Source organism: Lycium barbarum, chromosome 7, assembly GCF_019175385.1.
Source record: "Lycium barbarum isolate Lr01 chromosome 7, ASM1917538v2, whole genome shotgun sequence".
In the NCBI taxonomy this organism is placed as follows: Eukaryota; Viridiplantae; Streptophyta; class Magnoliopsida; order Solanales; family Solanaceae; genus Lycium; species Lycium barbarum.
The window spans coordinates 36,815,247-36,834,427 of NC_083343.1; the positions used below are offsets into that span (position 1 = coordinate 36,815,247).

General features: G+C 38.7%; 1 protein-coding gene across 3 annotated transcripts in view; it reads left to right on the plus strand.

The window, feature by feature from the left end:
* Positions 1-19,181, plus strand: part of LOC132603389 (DNA ligase 4) — a 47,768-nt gene that overhangs the window by 20,328 nt on the left and 8,259 nt on the right. For all 3 annotated transcript variants that reach the window (XM_060316415.1, XM_060316414.1, XM_060316416.1), the window contains exons 9-14: positions 1,073-1,148; positions 3,239-3,363; positions 3,443-3,477; positions 3,862-3,920; positions 18,554-18,637; positions 19,022-19,117. In XM_060316415.1, coding sequence (XP_060172398.1) covers positions 1,073-1,148; positions 3,239-3,363; positions 3,443-3,477; positions 3,862-3,920; positions 18,554-18,637; positions 19,022-19,117 — 475 coding nt within the window. The remainder of the gene's footprint in view (positions 1-1,072; positions 1,149-3,238; positions 3,364-3,442; positions 3,478-3,861; positions 3,921-18,553; positions 18,638-19,021; positions 19,118-19,181) is intronic.

Consider the following 19,181-nt stretch of genomic DNA (forward strand, 5'->3'; position numbering starts at 1 on the left):
TGTCGCCTGATCAACAAAAAACTAGAAATCTCTTCTTTTCTTCTGTTGATATTAAGAACTAGTATCCTTATTGAGACTATAACTCATAGGGAAGAAAATCGATTTATGGATGGAATCAAATATGCAGTATTTACAGACAAAAGTATTCGGTTATTGGGGAAAAATCAATATACTTCTAATGTCGAATCAGGATCAACTAGGACAGAAATAAAGCATTGGGTTGAACTCTTCTTTGGTGTCAAGGTAATAGCTATGAATAGTCATCGACTTCCGGGAAATAGTAGAAGAATGGGACCTATTATGGGACATACAATGCATTACAGACGTATGATAATCATCAGCATACATAGAGAAGATGAGATACGTACAGATTACAATCATTCCTGTTTGCCACTTTGAGGCCGCCCCCCTCAACCAGCCACTAGACTTATCAATCCGCGCATGCCTCTCTTAGGGTTTAGGGTTTATATCTAACTTTGTTGTCTCTACAGCAACCCAAAGAACTTTAGTAACAGTTAAAGAGATGACAACACGCGCACATGGCAAAGGCAAAGAAGGTTGGAGACACTGCCTGACAGTTTGGACATTTAGAGAAAAGGTTCAAAAGTTGAAACAATGGTATGTGGGCAACTAAAAGGATCCAGGGCCAAAAAGAGACTTGCAAATATAACACTGAACTACAAGGACCAACGCGTTACCAAAATGATTCCAAAGTAGCTTGATTTTCATAGCGATGAGGTAGGAAGTAATAAGGACCCAAACTTAGGGGCAAAATAGACCTGTGGATATTATAACACTAGGATGCAAAGGGATTGAAATGAAAAGGTCCTGGGTTTTTTCATAGAGTCAGCTAAGTCTTCTTCTTTCTCACCACAAACGTGCAGTAGTCCCCATAATGGATTTTATTGAAATTTCCAAAGTGCCCATGTTTTAGCAGGTAGGACAATGTGAAGCTCCTCAAACTGCCTCTTTTGTAATAGTAGTAACTTATAACCAATTGCAATTGGAAGTTGCATGGATATTCCTTGCTTTAGTTGAGTTCTTATTTTCTTCTTTTTTGACTGTTTAACAGGGGAGCCATGTTGGTCGATCATTGCTCGCAGTGTTGACGATGTTGATAAATTCTTTAAAGAAACTGTCGAGAACAGGTTTGCTTCATGTTTATCTGTTCTAAATCTCTCGAGTCCAACAACAAGATTCTTATATTACATTTAGTGGTATAAAGATTAGATTTGAAGTGATATCTTGAGCATGTCTCCATTTTGTTCTCTGTTTAGCTTTCCATATATATAGTTTTTTTTTTTTTTTTTTTTTTCAGTTTCAAGAAACATATTTATATATATCATAGGATTTTGCTAACTTACTAACTTACTGCATGAAGGTAGTAGGTTAGTATTGTCCACATCTATTATTTTCCTTAAATACCCTTAATTTTTAATGCAAACGCATTTAGTATAGAAGGCTTTTTGGTCTTTTTAATTGAATTCGTGTTTCTTCTCCGTCTCTCTTCTCTCTCACCCTCTCTACGATTCCATAAAACTCAGTTTTTCTCTTCCCCTTCCTTATTCACATGATCCTTAGTTTAATTAATCCCATTATCTGATTCCAATTCCAAGAGGCAACTCGTTTGCAAAAAAAAGAAACAAGACGAATGGTCTGAATTAGAAGATTTACTTTCAAACAAGATTAATAGAGACGGAATGGCACTCAGATTCAAAGACCACAAAATTGAATCTTTCAAAGAGAAAGAAATAAAAAAGCAAAAGAGAGAAAAGAAATGCCAAATCAAAAAACACATATTGAATCTTACCAGGAGAGACAAAACAAAGGCAGGATAGGGAGATAAGAGAGAGAAAATTGAGAGAGACGAGAGATGAGGCCTAACCTAAGTTGCTCGGACTCTTCACTTTTGGTGTTGCACCCATGTCAACGCGACGTGGGTGTCGGTGTGGGATCTGTACCGGATATGGTCAACCGATTTTGGGTACTTTGACCAAAATTGACGGAGAAATTCGGGACAAATACAATAATTTATGTAATCAAACTAAAAGCTAAGGTGAAATTGAAGAAAATGATATAGCTTGTATAGAGAAATTTCTATGTCAGTCCTTTTCCTTATATCTCCTTTTGGGATTCTCCTCTTCATCAATATTTTATCTTTGGAATACCTTGTAAATTTTCCACATAATGTCTCATAATTTAGACATATAACTCTACTTTTAGGTATACTGAATTATTTTTAGCCGAATCTTCGCACCTGCATCTGTAACTAGATCCATACCCATGAATCTTAAAATTTAGATCATGAAGGATCCGACCTCTAGATCTGCACCGTATCGGACATCTACACCCAAAATCCGAGCAACTTAGTTAATAGGGGAAGCTATTTGGTCTTTTACAAAATTAAACCCAGCTTCACTTGTTACCCCCATCTGTCGTACCTTCCTCACCTTTTCTCTTCTCCATCTTTCCTCCCCAACTTTCTTGATTACAGATTTGTCATCTTCAAAGTATAAGTTTTTATCTTTAAGACTAATATTAATCATTTGCGAGCACCTATATATTTAGTGGTTGTGATTCTAATCATGTATTCCGATCCTTCATAAAGAAAAAGATGAACTTAAAACATACTAGATCCGCTTCTTTTACACGTCCTTCGATCCATAAAAATTCGATTAAAAAAAACTGAAGCTAACCCCTCCACTCAAAAAACGAAAAAACAAGGATAAAAAAAGATGAGAACAATACATGACAAACAAGTCAAAAGAATTATGGCTGGTAGCTTTGCAATTTGAGGGATCCTCCTCTGCCTCATCTTCCTCTTCCACTTCCTCTTCCTCTTCCTCGTCTTCCTCTTCTTCTCCTCCTCCTCTTCCATATCGCAATTTTTGTTGTTATTTCCGTATTCCCTTTTCAAATTGCTTTGAAATGCCATACTTGAGCCGAGGGTCTATTGGAAACAACCTCCCTATCTCTACGAGCTAGGGGTAAGGTCTGCGTACACTCTACCCTCCCCAACTCCCCACCTGTGGGATTACACCGGGTATGTTGTTGTTGTTCTTCTTCTTATGTTTCAACTACAGATATGCATGCCAGGAATGGGGATATTGTTTAATGACTATAGACTAGGTTTCCTGGATGATTATTTAGTGTATGTGTTTTCTTGTTTGATTTAATGTGAACTGTTATTCCCCTTAATTATGTTAATTCTTACTGGTATAATTGGTGAGCTCTTCAGAGATGAAGGAATTATTTTGAAAGATTTAAATTCAAAATGGGAACCAAGTGATCGGAGTGGAAAATGGCTAAAGATGAAGCCTGAATATGTTCGTGCTGGCTCTGATTTGGATGTTCTTATTATCGGTTTGTACTGCTTACCGAAGGTTTTTGTTTCTGCTTTTGTTCCAAGTATTCTCTTGGGCTAACTTCACATTGTCAACAGGAGGCTACTATGGTTCTGGGCGACGTGGAGGAGAGGTAGAAGATTCCACCTGCTACTTTGGGCCGTTTGTCCATGATTTTTTTTCTTCAATTTTCTCTTAAAAGACAGCGTTTGGTTATACATTAGACTGATTTTATGAATTTTTTTTCAAGATGAGTTTCAAGTTTTAAATAGAGCTTTTGGCCAATTTTTCAAGTGAAAAATATTTTCCACTCACAAAATTTCAACTTTTTATCAAGTTAAATGCATATCCATATACAACTTTAATTTCCCAATAAACTTTTTCAATTGAACTTCAAATACTATTTTTTTTTCAAATATCACATTTTTTATGTTCAAATACCTACTTAAATTTATTCGCTGACTTATTTGGTTATATTTTTTATGAGTTGAACTCTAAATTTCCCCTTGGATATTAGGTAGCTCAATTTCTGGTGGGTCTTGCAGAGCCTCCGGCTCCAAATACATATCCCAGAAGGTATATGTGTGTTTTTGATAGTTAATGAAAGAATCAGCATATTATGTCAAATTTTTAATTATCTTTGTATGTCCTGTAATGTGTGCTTCTAAATATTACGAATTCTAGAATTTCGATGGACTCTAGCCATTTGGACAACATATGCAAAGAGCTGATTTTGAAAACTTATTCGAAAAACAAGTTTGTTGAAGTTGAATATATGTTTGAGTATTTGTATTTTCTTAATGATTTGCGAATGGGACAAGAGTTCTTGAAAAACTTCTTTGAGAAGCATATGCAAACCATAGCTTCGAAAAAGTATTCAAGGGTGTGGCTGCTCAATGAAGTGGGTTAAGAACCATGAGGTGTCAGGTTCAAATTCCAACAGAGACAAAAATACTAGGTGATTTCTTTCCATCCGTGTCTTGGTGGATAAAGTTACCTGGTACCTGTTGCTGGTAGGAGGTGTCGGGTCCCGTGGAATTAATCGACGTGTGCGCAAGCTGGCCTAGACACTACAATTATCAAAAAAAAAAAAAAAGCCACGACTTCGAAAAATAGTGTTTGCATATAAAGTTTCAAAAAACATAAACAAATACCTAGTTGGAATTTATTTGCACAAGTGTCAATTTCATGGATAGACGCCAATGTTCCAAATTGGAACTATTTCACATAAGTTTGGTGGGGAGGCAATATTTTGGTCAATTTGTCTATGCACCAATAGGTACTCTAGCTGAGATGTCTGTTCTTTTAATCTATACTTCCGAGTTGTTTGCTATTCCCAAGTATAGAAAGTCTTTAAACTGAAGGGCCGCATGGACTTTAAGTAAATGTTAACTTGACCATTTATTCTCTGTTAATATTTAGTAGAGGGTCATTTGCATTTTAAATAACAAAATGTGTCTAAAAAGAAACATATTAAAGGATCGTTTCCTTTTGCTTAGTTAGACCTATTAAGTGTTTCACATTGGTGGAGTTAAAGGTTGATGTCTTCTTATATGGTCTCGGGCAATCCTGAACTAGCTTGTGAGGTTGAGTTATATGCAAGATTCATTTTGAGTTATATGCAAGATTCATTTTCTTAACATGGTATTAGAGCCAGACCCATCCCTATTATTGGTTTACCTAATGTCGAGTCCTCATGTTATAGTGTCCTCACACTTAGATGTTTAGTTCGGCGTGTGGGGGAGTGTTAAGTGTTCCATATCAGTTGAGGGAATGAGTTGTTCTCTCCTTATGTAGTCGTGGGAATTCTCACCTTATGTACTAATTTTAAGGTTGAGTTAGGCACAAAATCCATTTTAGGAATAATACCTATGTAGTCTATTGGACTCGAATTGTTATTTCCATTTTCAACTACTTGGATTATTATTATTATTATTATTATTATTCTTGTTGTTGTTTTTTAAGGTTGAGTTAGACACAAAATCCATTTTAGGAACAATACCTATGTAGTCTATTGGACTCGAATTGTTATTTCCATTTTCAACTACTTGGATTATTATTATTATTATTATTCTTGTTGTTGTTGTTGTTGTTGTTGTTGTTGTGGTTGTGGTTGTTGTCGTTGTTGTTGTTGTCGTCGTCGTCGTCGTCGTCGTCGTTTTGTTGTCGTCGTCGTCGTCGTCGTTTTGTTGTTGTCGTCGTCGTCGTCGTTGTTTTGTTGTTGTCGTCATCGTCGACGTTTTGTTGTTGTTGTTGTCGTCGTCGTCGTTTTGTTGTTGTTGTTGTTGTTGTTGTTGCTGTTGTCGTCGTCGTCGTCGTCGTCGTTGTCGTTATTATTATTATTTTTATTGTTGTTGTTATTATTGTTCTTGTTTGTTCTTATTATTCTCATTGTTGTTGTTGAATATCACGAGTTAGACGAGAAGACTATAGAGAATGTAAGTTTCTTAATTATTGTAAGCTATTGCTATATTTGACTTTCGACTACTTCTGTAGATATGTTGACTTGGTCATTGTTGCTGGAACCAAAGGACTATGAACCTTTTTGGGTATGCTGAATTTAAGTAGTTTTGAAGCACCGAGTTTCGAAAAATACTTTTTAAGTGCTGATGCTGAAATAAGTTGTTGATATGTTTGGTAAAAATGAGCTTATAAGTACTTCTTTGTTAAAATGAATGATACCTTCTTAAGTTATTAACACAACAAATGAGCCGAGTACTTCAATTTTTTTTTTTCTAAATTGATTCACTGCAAATTAATTTGTCTATTAAAATCGTTTTATGTTAAATTTCTTTATGAAAGTAGTTTTCGAGATTAACCTTTACCACAGTCTAATTTACTCAAAAGTTACAAATAGATGTCAGACAGACATACCAGTAATAATATTGGTTGTCAAACAATTCAAACTTTCAAATAGCTTAATCTTAGGAAGCCGAAGGTTGTCTGCATCAGTTGGTGTTACATGTGTAAGGAGACCGGGGAGGACGTGGATCATCTTCTTATGCACGTTGGACTAACCATGAGATTATGGTGGGATATGTTTAGGTGGATTGACAATCCTTGGGTAAAAGTGTGAAAGAGTTGATGTTCAGTTGGAAGAGTGGGAGGAAGAGGAGAAGACGAAGGGCTTGGAGCGTGGTTCCGCTTGCGTTAATGTGGGTAGTTTGGAGAGAGAAACAGAAGGGCCTTTGAAGGAGTAGAGTCGAGTTTCTCTCAATTGAGGAGTTGTCTTCTATCCCTTATTTTCTTTTGGTGCAAACAGAAAGTCCCTTGTTGTATAGATGATTCGATGGAGTTTGTAGACAATCATATTTTGTGGATGGTATACCCCTTGTATACGGCCAGTTTGGCCATGTTTATGAACGAAAATACATTTACTTGATAAAAAAAAAAAAGAAGCTTAAATTCATAAAGACAAACTGATTAAATAAACAAATAAATATAGTAATCCTAATCCCAGAATAATGGGAATAGTTGAAATATGGTCTTTTAAGTTTTTACAAACTCAGAGAGTCCTAATTGAGAGAGTACTGATTTTAAATTGATATTGTCCACTTGCATTCATGAGATTACATAGACAATTTTTCCCTATTTCCCAAATACTTATTTCGTGGAGAAGTTGTTCGCGAGTAGTGGAATTTCAAACATATTACTATTTCCTCGTTTCTGCAATAGATCTGAAATCTCAATATTGGTCAGTGGAGGAAAGACAAAAATGAGGAAGAACGGGAAAGAAAGGAGTAAAGTTAGGGCTTTTGTTGTGTAGGGCATTTTTTGAATAATAAAACTTAATAGGGACAAGAGAGTAGAATTCTTGGTCAAACCCAAATAACTTTTATAAAAAGCCATAAGTTGTGGTTGCTTGGTTTATGCTGGCTTAAAAATCTTTCTTTTAAATTTACTGTAGTTTAGCAGAAGAGGATTGTTCTATTATGTCAAGAGTTACATGTATTTATACAGATGAAGACGATCTATCAATGGAAAGAAAATATTCTACAGATCTCCTATGATTCCTACAGATCTCTTCTATGATTTAGCTAGCTATATAAGGTAATATGCTATATTTACAATCATATCATATATTTAAAATCCTCCAATAGTATTCTGTAACACTCCCCCTCAAGTTGGAGCATATATATTGATCATGCCCAGCTTGTTACACAGATAACTAACTCGAGCACCATTCAACGCCTTTGTGAACAAATCAGCTAGCTGCTCCCCCGTCTTCACATAGCTTGTGGAAATCAAGTTTTCTTGAATCTTCTCACGGGTAAAATGGCAGTCCACCTCGATGTGCTTAGTTCTTTTATGATACACAGGATTCGAGGCGATATGAAGGGCAGCTTGATTATCACACCAAAGTTTTGCTGGTGTAGGATACTTCAACCCAACTTCACTTAAAAGGTGATGTATCCACATAATCTCACATGTGGATTGTGTCATAGCTCTATACTCGGATTCTGCACTGGATCGAGATACAACATTCTGTTTCTTACTTCTCCATGATACCAACTTTCCACCCACAAAGACACAATAGCCAGTAGTAGACCTATCAATCTTGGATCCAACCCAATCAACATCTGCAAAACACTCAATGCGAGTATGTCCATTGTTGCTATATACTATGCCAAGTCCAGGGGCTCCTTTTAAGTAGCATAAAATTTGCTCCAAAGCTGCCCAATGTTTGACTGTTGGTGTAGACATAAACTGGCTAGCAACACTTACTGCAAAAGCAATATCCGGACGAGTTACAGTGAGATAGTTTAATTTACCAACTAATCTCCTATATCTCTCTGGATCACCAAAGGGATCACCATCATCTTTTGTTAGCTGCATATTAGGAACCATTGGAATACTACAGGGCTTGGCTGCCGACTTTCCAGTTTCCTCAAGTAGGTCAAGGATGTACTTCTTTTGAGATAGAAATATTCCCTTCTTGCTCCTATTTACTTCTATTCCCAAGAAGTATTTCCGTTGCCCCAAGTCTTTCGTGTGAAACCTCGAATGCAAGAATGATTTGAGAGAAGTTATTCCTGCATAATCACTCCCAGTGATGACAATGTCATCAACATATACAACAAGAAGGATAATGCCAACTGTTGGTTGTCTGTAGAAGACTGAATGATCACATTTGCTCTTTGTAAGTCCAAACTCTTGAACTATCTCACTAAATTTCCCAAACCAAGCACGAGGACTCTGTTTCAGACCATACAAGGATTTCTTCAGGTGACAGACTTTCCCATACTCCCTCTGAGCAACAAAACCGGGGGGTTGCTCCATATACACTTCTTCGCGGAGATCACCATGAAGAAATGCATTTTTGATATCCAATTGATGTAGCGGCCAATTCTCAGAAGCAGCTATAGAAATAAACAAGCGAACAAAAGTGAGTTTAGCCACTGGAGAAAAAGTATTGGAATAATCCACCCCATAAGTCTGAGCATATCCTTTAGCCACCAATCTGGCTTTAAGCTTGGCCACAGAACCATCAGGATTTACTTTGACTGCAAAAACCCATTTACGTCCCACTGCCTTCTTCCCTTTTGGTAAGTACACCAAATCGCAAGTGTGATTTTCATCAAGCGCATGTATCTCCTCAAGCATTGCAGCATACCACCCAGGATGACTCAAAGCTTCCCTAACTGTTTTGGGTACAGAGATAGAATCTAGAGAAGCAATCATAGAGCAAGACGCAGGAGACAAGTGGTCATATGAGATAAAATTAGCAATGGAATATGATGATTGGCACTGATGCTTACCTTTGCGAAGAGCAATGGGAATGTCAAGATTTTCAGCTGGAGAGAGAGTGACTGGAGGAGGATCTGATGACGAAAGAGTTGGTGCAGGACATGTATCATTGGTCGCTTGTCGCCTGGAATAAACTTGAACTATCGGCGGCTTTGTTGGAGCTGGAGGAACATCAGAAGACACATTTTCAATCGTTTGCTTATCAGGAGAGGCACTGGAAAGAACCTCCTTATGGTGTTCTGAGCTCGATGGAGTGGTCTTATAGATGAGCCATTCTTCTTCCTCCCCCTGAGTGGGAGACGTGTCGGGAGAGGAAAAAAATGATATGTTCTCTGAAAATACCACATCTATTGACACCATGTATTTGTTAAGGTTGGAGAGTAGCATCGATAACCCTTCTGTAGGTGAGAATATCCCAAAAAGACACACTTCAAGGCCTTTGGATCTAGTTTAGTAACATGGGGTCGCGCGTCACGAACATAACATGTACACCCAAATACCCTTGGCTCTAATGGAAATAATGGCTTATTAGGAAAGAGAACACCATAAGGAATATCACCATTAAGTACTGTGGATGGAATGCGGTTAATTAAAAAGCTAGCTGTGGACACTGCATCTGCCCAGAATTGCTTAGGTACTTTCATTTGGAACAACAAAGCACGAGCAGTCTCAAGCAAATGTCGATTTTTTCTCTCAGCCACTCCATTTTGAGAGGGTGTATCCACACACGAAGATTGATGAAGAATACCATATTGATTCATGTAGTTTTGAAATGAAGCTGACATGTATTCTTTAGCATTCACTCCTCAATATATGTATAGAAGCGTTAAACTGTGTCTTAATCTCAGCACAAAAATTAGAGAAATGAGAGAACACCTCAGAACGATTTTTCATAAAGTAAATCCATGTCATTCGGGAAAAATCATCTACAAAAGTAACAAAATATCTGAACCCAGCCTTAGACACAATAGGACATGGTCCTTAAATATCTGAATGAACTAATTCAAAGGCACAATCAGCTCTTTTATTATTTCTAGGACTTAACGAGCTTCTATGGTGTTTTGCAAAATGACAAGACTCACATTCTATTGAAGGTACATTATGAAACTGAGGACATAATTTCTTCAAAACTGGTAAAGAAGGATGTCCCAATCAACAATGTGCTTCAAACGACGAGACGATACTGGAGCAAGCAACTGATGGAGGTGACCAGGCATCAAGAGTGTAGAGACCATCTGATATATGTCCTTTACCAATAATCTGCTTCGTCAGAAGATCCTGGAAAAGAAAATGATCGGAAAATAATGAGACAAAGCAATTTAGGTCTTTGGTAAGTTTACTCACAGAAATTAGATTAATGGCAAGGCTAGGTAAACCTAGCACAGAGGACAAGGTAATAGGTGGAGTGAGTTTAACGGTTCCAGATCCCTCAATGGTATAACTAGACCCATCGGCTTTGGTAACAGAGGATGGTGCTTTATGTGACCGGAATTTAGAGAAAATGTTGGGATTACCTGTCATGTGATCTGTGGCACCCCAGTCAACGATCCATTTATTTGAGGAGGAAATGAGACATTTGTTACCTGATTCAGCAAGGGCAGAGACTGAGGTGGATACATTCATTGATTCCTGATACTTTAAAAGTCTGGTGTACTCATCAGCTGAGATTGTAACAGTTGAAGGTGAACTAGAAGCAGCAACAACAGCAGTCTGAAGTTGTTGGTTGCGAAGCTGTAATTTCTTACAGTTTCGCTTTATGTGCCCGGGTTCCTTACAGTAGCGACAAATATTGTCATTGTCTCCTCCTTTGTTACTGTTCCATCTCCCGACATTATTGTTGTTGTTATTGTTCCACCTCCCTCCATCATTGTTATTGTTCCATTTCCCTGCATCATTGTTATTGTTCCATCTCCCTGCATCATTTTTATTGTCCCCTCTCCCTGCATTATTGTTATTTCTTCCTCCTCCTTTTGCAACGAGCACACTGGTCTGCTGTGTTAGGATTTAAATCCCAAATCCGACCTTTGTAAGCAGGTTCCCAGGAAAGATTGGAGGGTCACAGCTGGACCACTTAAATACCAACCTCCTTAGACAGAACCTACTTACGCCGTGATGTAAGCGAAGAATAAATAGCACACACAGATTTATAGTGGTTCACCCTCAATGTGAGAGCTACGTCCACGTTGCTGCTGCAGATCTTATTAAAGAAGAAATATTACAAGTGTTTACAACACTCAACCTCACAACCCCAATCCCAATTACACTCAAGAATTTTACCACAGAAAATTCTCTCAAAGACCTTCTCTTACTTAGGCCTTTCACTAAGAGTATTTCTCTTAGATTTTTTCTCTCTTGGGATGTGTATAGCAAATGATCTTAATGATATCTTACAAATGAACCATAAGCTACCTATTTATAGGAATGAATTTCCTATGATGAGGTAAGCGCTTACATCACAACTATTATGAGGTAAGCGCTTACATCACGACTATGTGAACAAAAGAATTGACTTGTTTGGCCAATTCCACACCTAACAAATCTCCCACTTGAAGACTAATTTTAATTTGTCTTCACACTTTGATCGATGCAGCAGCTCTTTCCTACTTTCATACTTCGTGCAGGCCAATTGAAGTTGAGCATAGCTTCAGTTTGTCTATCGTCACTGCCTTTGTCAGCATGTCTGCTGGATTCTGACTCCCTGCGATCTTCTCAAGCACTAGCGCTCCATCTTCCAAAGCTGATCTAATGAAATGGTACCGGAGTTGTATGTGCTTCGTTCGAGCATGGTAAACCGGGTTCTTTGCCAAATGAATGGCGCTTTGGCTATCACAATATAGCACACTTCCCTCGTGGTCCTGATCCAATTCCCGCAGAAAAGATTGTAGCCACATCATTTCCTTTGTGGCCTCCGTCACAGCAACGTACTCAGCCTCACAACTAGAGAGAGCTACTATCTTTTGCAACTTGGAAACCCAAGAGATTACAGTACCTCCGAAGGTGTAAACATACCCGGATGTGCTCTTTCTGCTATTAATATCACCACCGTTGTCAGCATCAACATACCCTTGCAATCCTGTTTTTGATTTTCGGAAATACAGAGCTGAACTCGAGCTGCCTTTCAGATATCTGAATATCCACTTCACAGCCTCCCAGTGTTGCTTTCTCGGATTGCTCATAAATCGGCTGACAACTCCCACTGCATGTGCAATGTCTGGCCTTGTACATATCATTGCATACATAAGACTACCGATTGCAGATGCATAAGGTATCTTGTCCATCTGCTTCTTCTCATCCTCGGTTGTCGGCGACTGATCCTTTGACAACCGAAAGTATCCAGCCAAGGGAGTGCTGACTGGCTTGGCATCATGCATGTTAAACCTTTTGATAACTTTCCTCACATATTCTTCTTGTGAGAGTTTGATGCCCTCCTTGCTTCGGTCGATTCTCATCCCAAGGATTTGCTTAGCAGCTCCCAAATCCTTCATTGCAAACTCTTCCGATAACCCTTTTTTCAACCGATCAATCTCCTGTAGGTTTGCTCCTATGATTAGCATGTCGTCGACATAGAGTAGCAGTATCATGTACGAGTCTTCAAATTTTTTGAAGTAACAGCAGTGATCTGCCTCGCACCTTGAAAAATCAGCTTTCTTCATAAAGCTGTCAAACTTTAAATACCACCGTCTTGGAGCCTGTTTTAGTCCGTACAGACTCTTTTGAAGTTTGCACACCAGATTCTCCTTTCCTTTGATTTTGAATCCCTCCGGCTGTCGCATGTAGATTTCCTCGTCTAGATCACCGTGAAGAAATGCAGTTTTCACGTCCATCTGTTGCAGATGTAGATTTTCCTTTGCTACCAGCCCAAGAACAGTTCTGATAGTCACCATCTTGACTACGGGAGAGAAGATCTCCGTATAGTCAATGCCTTCTTTCTGTTGAAATCCCTTTGCAACCAGCCTTGCTTTATAACGCTTGCTTCCATTGGGTTCTTCCTTTATCCGATAAACCCATTTGTTTTGCAATGCCTTTTTATCCTTTGGCAACTCGGATAATTCCCATGTATGATTTGCCGATAGTGAATCCATTTCATCTTTCATTGCCAGCTCCCACTTAGTCGATTCATCGACTTGCATTGCTTCTTCATAACATTCCGGCTCCCCTCTATCAGTGAGTAGAATGTAGTTGAGGGATGAAGAGTACCTGTGAAGCGGCTTCCTGATCCTGGATGATCTACGCAGCTCTGTGATTGGCGTCTGTTCATTTGTTTCAGAATCAGCACTTTCATCAGCACCTTCTCGGATTGTTTGTTCCTCTGCCTCGGTTGTACCTGGCTGCGGCTCAGGTGCCGGAAAGTCCCTCAAATCGACTATTTCCGATTCCTTGTCCTGACATTCTGAATTCTTTTGCAGCTTGTCTTTGTACAGTACCTCTTCGTTAAAGACAACATTCCTGCTTCGGATGATCTTCCGATTTTGTTCATCCCAAAATCGGTACCCAAGCTCGGTGTCACCATAGCCAATAAAGTAACACTTCTTTGATTTTGGATCAAACTTGCTTCTAGCCGTATCATCATTATGAACATATGATAAGCAACCGAACACTTTCAGAAATGAAAGATTTACCTTCTTGCCACTCCAGACTTCTTCTGGAATTCTGAAATCCAAGGGAACTGACGGTCCTCGGTTAATTAAGAAGGCCGCAGTATTGACTGTATCTGCCCAGAATGTCTTGGGCAGTCCAGAGTGTATTCTCATACTCCGAGCACGCTCGTTCAACGTTCGGTTCATTCTTTCGGCTACTCCATTCTGTTGCGGCGTTCCAGGAATAGTCTTCATCATCTTGATCCCATTATCGGCATAGTACCGTTTGAAATCACCATCAGTGTATTCTCCGCCGTTGTCGGACCTCAAACACTTCAACTTGAGGTTTGTTTCATTCTCGACCATGGCTTTCCATCTTTTGAATACACTAAACACATCGGATTTATTTTTCATAAAATAAACCCATACCTTCCTGGTTGAATCATCAATGAAGGTCACGTAGTAGTGTGATCCTCCAAGGGAGGGTACAGTGGTAGGTCCCACACGTCTGTGTGCACCAATTCCAGCTTTTCGACCTTCAACTCTCTGCCTGCACTTGAGAAGCTTACTCGCTTTTGTTTTCCGAGAATGCAGCTCTCACACGTATGAAGGTCCACCGTCTTCAGCTCCGGAATTAAGCCATTTGTCACCAACAGCTTCATCCCCTTCTGGCTGATATGCCCAAGCCGACAATGCCACAAATCTGTCTTCTTTGTGTTGTCAACCACAGCAACAATATCACGACAGCTATCCGTCATGTAGAGAGTGCCAATCTTCTTTCCTCGGCCAACTACCATAGCACCTTTCGCCACCTTCCAAGACCCATTACCAAAGTTGAGATCATATCCCTCATCATCAAGCTGACCTACTGAAATCAGGTTTCGCATCAGCTTTGGAACATGTCTAACTTTTGTAATCTTCCACGAGGATCCATTTGACATCTTCAAATTAATGTCTCCCGTGCCAACAACGTCTAGCGGCTCTCCATCGGCTAAATAAACTTTGCCGAGATTCCCAGCCACGTAGTTTGTCATTATATCATGATGTGGGGTGGTATGAAAGGATGCTCCTGAGTCAAGCACCCAAGAGTCTATCGGGCTGTCAACCGATAGCAACAACGCATCGCCAATGTCTTCCGTAGCAGCGTTGATTCCAGCCCCCTTGTTGTCCTCCTTCTTTGGCGCCCTGCAGTTCTTCTTGAAGTGACCTGGTTTTCCACAGTTCCAACACTCAAATGTTCGTCCTGGTCTGGATTGACCCCTGCCATTCCTTGACTTCGATCTGCCCCTATTTCGGTTGTAGTTTCTGTCATAATTTCTGCTTCTGTTTTCAACATTAAAAGCAGAACTCGTCGATGCCTCTCCCGAATCTGTCCTGCGCACCTCCTCAGCAAGGATACGATCCCTAACATCGTTGAACTTTAGTTTGTCACTGCCGACAGAATTACTAACCGCTGCTCTCATTGGCTCCCAACTATTTGGTAGGGATGCCAACAAAATTAGAGCTTGTACTTCATCATCGAAATCAATTTTTACCGATGACAATTGATTTACAATGGTATTGAATTCATTTATGTGTGCAGCAACATGAGCATTTTCCATCATCTTTAGATGAAATAGTTTCTTCATGAGAAATACCTTATTATTTGCCGAAGGTTTCTCATACATGTCAGACAATACCTTCATCATATCTGCGGTGGTCTTCTCCTTTGCCACGTTGTGAGCAACGTTCTTCGACAGCGTCAGTCGAATGACTCCTAGAACTTGTCTGTCGAGGAGATCCCAATCTGCTTGCTTCATCTCCTCTGGTTTCGGACTCAGAGGTTCATGAAGCTTTCTGCCATATAAATAATCTTCAATTTGCATTCTCCAGAACGCAAAATCTGTACCATCGAATTTACCGATGCCGTGCGTCGTACCATCTTCGCCTCCCATCGTTTCTAAATCACAACACAACCTGTTGCTCTGATACCAGTTGTTAGGATTTAAATCCCAAATCCGACCTTTGTAAGCAGGTTCCCAGGAAAGATTGGAGGGTCACAGCTGGACCACTTAAATACCAACCTCCTTAGACAGAACCTACTTACGCCGTGATGTAAGCGAAGAATAAATAGCACACACAGATTTATAGTGGTTCACCCTCAATGTGAGAGCTACGTCCACGTTGCTGCTGCAGATCTTATTAAAGAAGAAATATTACAAGTGTTTACAACACTCAACCTCACAACCCCAATCCCAATTACACTCAAGAATTTTACCACAGAAAATTCTCTCAAAGACCTTCTCTTACTTAGGCCTTTCACTAAGAGTATTTCTCTTAGATTTTTTCTCTCTTGGGATGTGTATAGCAAATGATCTTAATGATATCTTACAAATGAACCATAAGCTACCTATTTATAGGATTGAATTTCCTATGATGAGGTAAGCGCTTACATCACAACTATTATGAGGTAAGCGCTTACATCACGACTATGTGAACAAAAGAATTGACTTGTTTGGCCAATTCCACACCTAACATGCTGATTGGACGAAGTACTGTCCGTGCGCAACACTCGACTGAAAACATCTTTGAGAGAAGTGATCTCAGAACTGGAGAGGATCTGTGATTTAGCAGTCTCAAACTCAGAGGGAAGTCCAGCTAAAAAGCTCATTATTGCCATTTGCTCCCTCTGAGCTTGCTGCACTTTGACATCAGTACTGAATGGTAGAAGTACATTCAGTTCCTCATAGGTTTTCTTGAATTCCATGAAGTATGTAGTGAGCGACTTAGCTTCCTTCTCAGAACGATAGAAAGCCTTACAAACTTCATAAATCCGAGATAAGTTACCTTTGCCAGAATTTAGATGCTCCAAATAATCCATTAACTCTTTGACAAACTCACAGTGATTAACCAAACCAACTACTTCATTATCAATAGAGTTTATGATTTGCAAGAGTAGTCTAGCATCATCTCTTAGCCAAGCCTTTTTGGTATCATTAGTTGGAGGATCTTGGGTAAGATGGTCATCCTTTTCAACACTACGCAAGTAGACCCTGATTTTCCTACTCCAATCTAAATAATTAGACCCATTTAGTTTATAATCTATAATTTTGGATAATGCTGGAACAATTTCAGTCGTGACAGATTTATCCTCAGACATTTTAACTAATGTTTAGCCAAGAAACTGATTAACAAGAGCAAAGTATCAACAATCTGACACCAAACTGGTCGACAAGTGCAGTAAAGGAACACCCAAACAGAACCAACCAGCCGCAGAAGCACAAAACAAGTTTCCAGATTTCGCAAATGCAAATGCACAAAAAAAAAAAAAAAAAAAAAAAAGCGAACCTGGAGAAAAATAATAATTCAAACAGTGATTTAACACCAAAAAACAACCTGGTACTGATGAGGTTATGCCGGGACAGCAAGCACAGACGTATTCTGCTGGACCCAAGTAGCCGAAATCTTTTCCCAAGATGCGAGGAAAAGTTTTGAATTTTCTAAACCAAGACCTTGAGCCCTAGTGGCTCTGATACCATGTAGTTTAGCAGAAGAGGATTGTTCTATTATGTCAAGAGTTACATGTATTTATACAGATGAAGACGGTCTATCAAAGGAAAGAAAATATTTTACAGATCTCCTATGATTCCTACAGATCTCTTCTATGATTTAGCTAGCTATATAAGGTAATATAATATATTTATAACCATATCATATATTTAAAATCCTCCAACAATATTCTGTAACATTTACCAAACACTCGAATAAGCTAAAAGGTGCTTAAAAGCTATTTTTAATCCAACCACAACACCCTCTATAGAAGAATGGAAGTTTCTTAAATTGTTGTTGAATATCATGACTCAGACGGAGAGGAGACAAAACCTATCAACTTCATCTTATTAACAAGTCGGTTTGTCTTTGAACATCATTCTATAACTATATTAATAAGCATTCTTGACAATGTTGGGACTAATTGTTCATTTTGTATGTTGCTCAAGATTTGACTTTTGACTGCTTTATAAGTTGAACTTGGTAATTGTTGCTCAGACCAAATGACTAAAGGAGAATGCAAATTCCTTGAATATAGTAAGCAATGCACACACAACCAATTGGTTCTTTTCACAATCCAAAACTAGGCCGTGACATGGCACCTAAGAAGCCACTACCCTCTAGGTGAACCACCAACAATAAATTCAAGGAAACGACGCAATTGTCTCAAAAGTTACATAACATAGATAAATAGAAAGTCTAAAAACATCGGAAGTCAAACAAAATACAATGTCTGAGAAGATAGCTTCTAAACACAATTTCAACCATAAATGCTCAAAATCAAGGGGCGGGTTGTTACAATTTTTTAGTTGGATGCTTACCTTCTTTGACGAGGTCTAAGAGCATGTTCACTGGTTTTTTTTATATTTATTTTCTATGTTTAATGCCGGTTTTAAATTCTTCCTTTTTTTTTAACTTGTCAATTTTGACTCTTAGTTCAAACATCGTAAATTTCTCTCTTATTTGATCGATAATAAAATTTTACATGTTTGCCATGATCTTGATTTTTTTTAGCACTGTTGTATAGTCAGTCTTGATTAACAAGTGTTGTACTCTTCCTGCTGCAATAGTTAGTTTACTATCCTTAGATTTCAGGAAATTAAGGAGCTTTCATTTGTGTAGAGTACTGCTGTTTTATGAGATGTCTTTCAACGTAGCACAGAAGGCGTCATATCTATATCTGATTTTCTTTCTGTGAAGTAATTCAATAGGGTTCTGAGCCTTTTCAGTTTTCTGAAAGGTTTTCAACGTCTTGTAATACATAGTAAAAAGAATGTAAATCATGTGGATTTAGGATGACTGATGTGTATTTCAAATACTTCAGTTCTTGAATTCTGATTTAGCATATTTTTGCAGGTTCATTTCTTTTTGCAGAGTGGGCACTGGAGTTTCTGATGAGGAACGTAATACCATAGTAACTCGATTAAAGCCCTATTTCAGGCAATGTTTCTGTCGATGTAGCTTGAGTTGGGACATTGTTTTCTGTTTTACCTTTTGTTCTTGCACTATTCAGAATGCTCTTCTTGCTTGTTGCACCTTATCTTGTGAAAATGTACAGTGTTTTACTTTGGTGACTGATTGAGTTGCAGCAGGTACGGGTTTAGGCATAGCTGTTTTACTAGTCAGTGAGACTTCTGGTTGTCCACCTCATTGATCTCCACAAGAATATTTTTTCAGGAAAATGTTTGAAGATGTGAAAAATATAAAAGAAAATTCTAAATATCTATAAAGTATTCCATGCAGGATCTTTGATTAGCCATATTTGTTTAGACAGAATATCACAAGTTGTATATTTTGCTAATACTGGCGCATTCCCTTTGGCAGGAAGTATGAGTACCCGAAGCAGGCACCACCAACTTTTTATCAAGTAACAAATAATGCAAAAGAGCGACCCGACGTGTGGGTTGAAAGTCCAGAGAAGTAGGCGACTTTGACTAATCTTGCATAGGAGTTTCTATATTTTTCTTTTTTCTTGCAATAGGAG